This window comes from Megalobrama amblycephala, linkage group LG17, assembly GCF_018812025.1.
Source record: "Megalobrama amblycephala isolate DHTTF-2021 linkage group LG17, ASM1881202v1, whole genome shotgun sequence".
NCBI classification, from domain to species: Eukaryota; Metazoa; Chordata; class Actinopteri; order Cypriniformes; family Xenocyprididae; genus Megalobrama; species Megalobrama amblycephala.
The window spans coordinates 6,135,291-6,142,105 of NC_063060.1; the positions used below are offsets into that span (position 1 = coordinate 6,135,291).

The window sequence follows — 6,815 nt, forward strand, 5'->3', positions numbered from 1 at the left end:
CGATTTCCGATCACGTGTTCGGATCTGGACATCCCTATTTAAATCTCTTGACAAGATTTAAAACATATAAATGACATGTGTATATATTCAAAATAAAAGATAGGCTATACATTGTACTTAATGTCAGCTTGCTTATTTTGCTCAAGATAACTATTTATTAAGTCCACAAGTCATAAAATCAAGAAACTATGCTTCTAACCACAGCTCGAGAGCTGTCGTTCCAACCACACAAGCTTGCGATGCAGTTTGCGAATGTTCATTTGAACTATGGTTTCGGGAAACACCAAATCGTTGAACTGTGTAAGTAACAACGGAACTTGCGATGTTAGTTGGTTAAAGATGCTTTTGGGAAACGCACCCCTGTGTAGTTCTGGCCATCATTACATTCTGACTCTTCAGGTGTGAATTTCTTCTCACATGACACAAGGTGTTTTAGCCACAAAAAAAAAAAAAAAAAATCATATTTGCACTTTTCAGAGTTTTTCCTATTTGTGGTCCTGAGACTGAGTCACATTACTTCCCACACATTTAATTTCCTCTGTTGAAAGACCCACACAGAAACAGACATTTCTGTTTTCTACGATGGCATGTAGGCTGATCCTGTTCATTTCTCTTCTAACTTACAATTCAGGTACAAAATTCTATTTTACAAAGATAAATAAACTTTTGATTAATGCTATTTTTATCTATTGACAATGACTGAAGTGACCGACAGATTTAAGACTCTCTCTAAAATAACTTCATTCTTAATGTTTATTTACTGTTGTTTTTTTTTTTTTGTTTTTTTTTTTTTAACAGATTAACTGAGTTTGTTGAAATGATCTTGGTTTCACTTAAAAAATATTTAACTAAAACATTGCCAGGATTTTATTATCAGCAAAAATTCAGAAATAAAGGAAATAACCAAATCACATTGCATTGTGAGATTGTATGATGGTGGAATACTCATAAGCCCTTGTACTTGTGTAATTTGATCAGCATTGTTTTGGTGGTTAGTGTTATTGTTGGTTGGGAATTTTGACTTTTTTTTGGTCTTAAACTTGGCTTTCAACTATTCTTTACAGAGAAAGATCTTGTTTTTTATAGGTACGATGCAAAACCAGTAAATTAAATTCCAACTAAAACCTTTAGCCTGTAGCAGCTGTATGATTGATGTATGAAAACAGCAGTAAGCAAACTTACTAAACTTTGTCCTTTAAACAAATGCTTATGTTCTCTCTCCTCAGGGATCAGTGCTGAGATCTCTGTGTTTGTTCAGACGGGAGATTCTGTTCAACTGGATATACAGACACAAGAACTACCAGAGTTTGATTTTTTTTCCTGGACTAATGAAAAATCAGAAGTTATTGTTAGATATACTAATGGAACTAAAACAGTAAAGCGTTACCCTTCCTACAAGGACAGAGTTGATTTCAATGATGAAACCCTCTCTCTCACACTGAAGAACATGCAAAAGACAGACAGTGGACTCTATACAGCAAGAGCAAGTGGAGAATTTGAGAAAAATATTCTTATATACAGAGTATCTGTTATAGGTGAGTATGATTTGTATTGCTTATATGGTGTAACTGTAAGATCATGTATTGTTTGTTTTATTTGAATAATAATACATAGAGCAAAATTCTAATATTCTTTCAAATATTTTTCTTGTTTTTACATTTTCCATTTCTCTATTGATAATGTTTTTTTTTTTCTTTAACTTAAAAACTGCTGCACATATTTTAGTTGTTTAGGTGTTAGTGGGTTGTCAAGTTCTAGCACCTTTGTATGTAGCAAAAGTCTTAAAAACATTTTAATATGCATGTTTCAGGTGCAGTGGAAGCTCCGGTCCTGACTGTAAACTCAAACTTGTCCAGCTCTGACCCCTGTAGCTTTACATGTAAAGGAAGTAACATTACTATCAACTCCATCTATAAGATTAGCAGCTGTTCTCCAGAGGAAGTGACATCATCTGATAACTACACTCTAAGACTGAACTGCAGTGATGACTACATCATATGTAACCATAGCAACCCAGTGAGCTGGAAGACTGAAATAAAAAAGGTTAATGAACTCTGCCCTGTTGATCAAGGTATATTCTATCCACTTCTTCCACATATGAAGAAACAGAAAATGAATGAGAGAGTGTAACTAAACAATGCCTGTTGAAAATTCTCTGGAAAACTGATTATTTTTATAATAATCTTTTATCTTTCATGTCTAGAAATACCACGAGCTGTTTTTTTTCAATCAGCGCTTCCCTTGTGGTTTATCCCCCTTATTTGCCTATTGACAATGAGTTTGTTGGCATCAGTGATCGGCTGGTGTCTCTACAAGAGAAAAAAAGGTACAGCCTGTCTAATCTTAACATGCTAAGAGTATGTCGTCTGAAAATAAAAGACTTCACATATGTACTGTATGTAAAAAAAATGTTTTAATCATTTTATGAAACAAATATAATTATCATATTTATTTGCGCAAAGCTCATGAACTCATGCCGCATCCATTAAGCATTTCAGCAGTAAGAAAAACACTTCAACAGTCCTTACTTAAAGTTTGACATCAAAATTGAATTGAGTATTTTCTGACCCAAAAGTAGTTTTGCAAGACCTAGGAACGGAAAGAACTTCACTTCCCTTGTATTGTTTTTCACATATCAGTTGACCTTTTATTTCCTCTCCCATCTCATATTTTTTTTCCACCTCCATGTCCCTCCAGTCTCAGTGCGGTTAACCACCAATTGCCCTAATTATTAAAGTTCTAAATGCTAGAATGATGTTTATCGAAAGTTTAATTGTTGTGCTTTCAATAATAAAGGTTTGTAATAAACATCCTTTAATCTATTGTATTTGAAGAGAGTCTAATGAGATTTCAAATGTTTTCAGATCATTCTTACACCCCTGACCAGCAGAATGATGAACATACGGTATGAAAAAGTTGCCGTAAGTTTCATATTACTTTCCTTTATTAACCACTGATAATACATGCTTGAGTCTGATATTGAATGGATTTCGTCTGCAGGAGAATATTAATCCACAAAGCTCGCTGGATAAATTGGAGAAATCAAAAATTCATTCCACAGTTTATGATACTGTAAGAGAACATGGAACTCCTGATGTTACGGTGGAAAGCAACCAGACTTCACCCAATCATGACTCTGTAAAGATTAAACTGTTACTCTACTTTTACTACTACAAAAAAAAAAATCATTTGGATTATAGGTCTTGATATTCAGGCACATGAGAACCTGTAGATGTTTCAATTATGTGTTGGAAAAATGTTTTAATGAACGCACTTGATTTGTTCTTTATTTCAGAGTGCAACACTAACAGAGAAGAGCCAGCCCAATGCAGCAGCCACTATCTACTCTACCATTGAGAAGGAACCAAAATCTGACACAATTTATGCTGTGGTCAATAAATCGCCAGCTGGGGATAAATCTGTACTTCCAAAACTGGAATAAAGCATGCATAATAAAAGTAGTCTGACTTTTTTTTAAAGGTGCCATAGAATGGAAAATTGAATTTACCTTGGCATAGTTGAATAACAAGAGTTCAGTACATGGAAATGACATACAGTGAGTCTCAAACTCCATTGTTTCCTCCTTCTTATATAAATCTCATTTGTTTAAAAGACCTCTGAAGAACAGGCGAAACTCAACATAACACCGACTGTTACGTAACAGTCGGGATCATTAATATGTATGACCCCAATATTTGCATATGCCAGCCATTCAAGGCATTACACAAGGGCAGCCAGTATTAACGTCTGGATCTGTGCACAGCTGAATCATCAGACTAGGTAAGCAAGCAAGGACAATAGCGAATAATGGCAGATGGAGCAATAACAACTGACATGATCCATGATAACATGATATTTTTAGTGATATTTGTAAATTGTCTTTCTAAATGTTTCGTTAGCATGTTGATAATGTACTGTTAAATGTGGTTAAAGTTACCATTGTTTTCATTCAATGTTTTCGTTTCATTGTATTCATGGAGACAAGAGCCGTCGCTATTTTCATTTTTAAACACTTGCAGTCTGTATAATTCATAAACACTTCATTTTTTATAAATCTCTCCAACAGTGTGTAATGTTAGCTTTAGCCACGGAGCACAATCAAACTTGTTCAGAATCAAATGTAAACATCCAAATAAATACTGTACTTGCGCGATTAGACATGGTGCATGACGAACACTTTGTAAAGATCCATTTTGAGGGTTATATTAGCTGTGTGAACTTTGTTTATGCTGTCTAAGACAGTCGAGAGCTTGGGGGCAGGGAGCGCGAGGATTTAAAGGGCCAGCTGCCTGAATCGGCGCATATTTAATGATGCCCCAAAATAGGCAGTTAAAAAAATTAATAAAAAAAAAATCAATGTGGTATTTTGAGCTGAAACTTCACAGACACATTCAGGGGACACCTTAGACTTATATTACATCTTGTGAAAACGTGTTCTATGGCACCTTTAAATAAAACCAGCAGTAAATGTATTTTTGATGTAAATTTGTTGCATATGTGACTCAGACAGGAATGCAAAATCTCAGATTTGAAAACCACTTCCTGGAAAGTATGTCTATAACATTTCCTCCCACTTGTATCTGTTCTTGTTCAGTTTCTTTATTTTTGACTCATTATTTATTTTTATTTTTGCAGTCTGTCCTTATGTTTTGAACTTGTTTAACTTGAACCTTTTATCAAAAATATTTTGGTAATATAGTAGTTTTTTTATTCATTTGTGCAGCTAGATTCTAAGACAATAATGCTCAATTGCAAGTGTATTACAAGAAATCACAGTCCTGTAAATCATTTCATAGTCTTTTGATAAACATTTTCTATTGCATAAATGCGTTTGGGAAACCTGTTTGGTTGCATCAGAGAAATTGCACACTGTACTCTTAAAAATGTTACCAAGATAACAAGCTTTTGTCAAAAATATTTTTTTGTGCTAAACTGTATAATATTACACACAACACAAAGACTGTTAAGGCATTACAGTTTTTCACCAATATAATTAAATTTTTGTCCATGTAGTGTGGCATTGCGTGATTCATTTTTGAAAAAAAAAAAAATCCATGGAATCTCACAGATAACATGAGGTCATCAAAACTACATTCACAATTATTATAAAAAAATTGCACAATGCTGTTTAAAATATTTTGAGATGGAATCTAGCGTGTAACACCACAGGATTCCAGGAGAACTGTAATCATTTCTCAGTCTTGCCACTGATGCTCATCATAGACATACTGTAAACTTGAATGTAACACTCATTATTCTATGGAAAGTTCCAGATGGAAATAAGAATATGCAGAAGTTGATGTAAGTTTCTGTTACGGTCTTGTTAAGTTTCATTGTCTTGGTTAGTCATGTTTTACCTGTGTTATTCTAGTAAATCATCAGATGTGCTGTGTTCACGCCCTGTCATAATTGCCGTAATTTCGAGATGACAACATCACACTCTGAGCTGTTGAACTGTCATTGTTTCTGGTTTTATATTTTCACACGTTCGTGAATGATCATTTCTTTATAAGAGAGTCATTGTCATACTCAGTGGATAAAAGATGCTCTTTTTTTTCATTATTAAATAAAAAAAAATTAAACGCTTTCTCCGTGGCTCCATGGTTAAATTCTCACCAATTTGGTTACCCTTCCTTGAGCATGTTAGATCTCTGCAGCTGATGCAGTCCCTGTTGATTGATTGTCCATCTACACTGTACTATTGTTATCTTCCTGTTTTTCCTGAATCCCGATTGTGCACTTGTATTGTCATGTTAGTAGCACACAAGTGCTGATAATTTGTTACTAGGCCTTAGACTCCATTTTGGTGCATGTCCGGTTTGGTTGCAAATTATTGTACTGTACTAAACTTTATTTATTTATTTATTTATTTATTTTAAATGTAACCTAATTTTGTTGTTTTTTCTTTAAATGTGTTTATTATTTTCTGTCTGTTTTGCTGTTGTTTTGAAAATTCAATAAATAAATCATAAATAAAAAAAAATGCAAGTATGCAGCATGTTTTGTATCTCTAGGTCTACAAAAAGTAGTTTTTTGTAATAAAAGCCTGGCATATCTGTGTTAGTGTCTGTATATGAACACTGACCATTCATTTTAATTGCATTGTGTCTGCAGAAGAACATCAAGCCACGCAAAGTCGCAGTATATTTTGGAGAAATCAGAGAATCCTCACACAGTTTATGATACTACAGGAGAGTCAGAACAACCTGATATTACCATGAAAACCAACCAGACCACACCCAATCATGACTCTGTGAATCAGGTGAAGATTAAACAATTACTGTACTCACATTACAGTTCATTTAAAAACGAAATGATGGTTGATTTGGATTAAATGTCTTAATTGACGACCTAAAGAAGTTTAAATGATTTGTTAAAAATCATTTTTCAGGGTGCATCACTAACAGAGATGAGCAAACCAAACGCACCAGTCACCATCTACTGTGCCACTCAGAAACAATCAATGTATTGGATGTATTTTTGGTGAAAAATTTCAGAATTGTTGCATGTGCTTCAGACTGGAATGCAAAGTTTTGCATAGTGTCTGATTTTATTAGAGATTGTCGACAAACACTTCCTTCCTGGAAATGCCAGTTATTTTGAAGGGACACTGCGGCGTTCATTTGCTCATTCGCTCTCATCCCCCTGTTTAGTATATTGAAATTAATTTTGAGGAGAATTTAAACAAAAAATGTTCTGTACAGAGCTGCTTTGCACTAAAGTAAATATAAAATATATAGCCTACGTAAAAAACAAATAAAATAAATGTATCTTTGTTCTGTTTCTTCATGAAGTATGTCTTCATGTTTTAAACT

The 6,815-nt window shown here is 33.9% G+C and overlaps 1 protein-coding gene across 1 annotated transcript; it reads left to right on the forward strand.

Moving 5' to 3' along the window:
* Positions 1-531: 531 nt before the first annotated feature.
* Positions 532-3,584, forward strand: LOC125251030 (SLAM family member 9-like). The gene is made up of 7 exons (XM_048163900.1): positions 532-631; positions 1,227-1,535; positions 1,811-2,071; positions 2,204-2,326; positions 2,865-2,905; positions 3,001-3,138; positions 3,296-3,584. The coding sequence occupies exons 1-7, from the start codon at positions 583-585 to the stop codon at positions 3,440-3,442; spliced, it is 1,068 nt and encodes a 355-aa protein (XP_048019857.1). The 5' UTR covers positions 532-582; the 3' UTR covers positions 3,443-3,584.
* The last annotated feature ends 3,231 nt before the right edge of the window (positions 3,585-6,815 follow it).

Bases quoted from the DNA above. Each gene is read 5' to 3' on its own strand.
- LOC125251030 (XM_048163900.1), top strand. From the start codon at position 583: ATGGCATGTAGGCTGATCCTGTTCATTTCTCTTCTAACTTACAATTCA. The intron at 1,536-1,810 runs GTGAGTATGATT...TGCATGTTTCAG, and splicing joins ATACAGAGTATCTGTTATAG to GTGCAGTGGAAGCTCCGGTC. The intron at 2,327-2,864 runs GTACAGCCTGTC...AAATGTTTTCAG, and splicing joins TCTCTACAAGAGAAAAAAAG to ATCATTCTTACACCCCTGAC.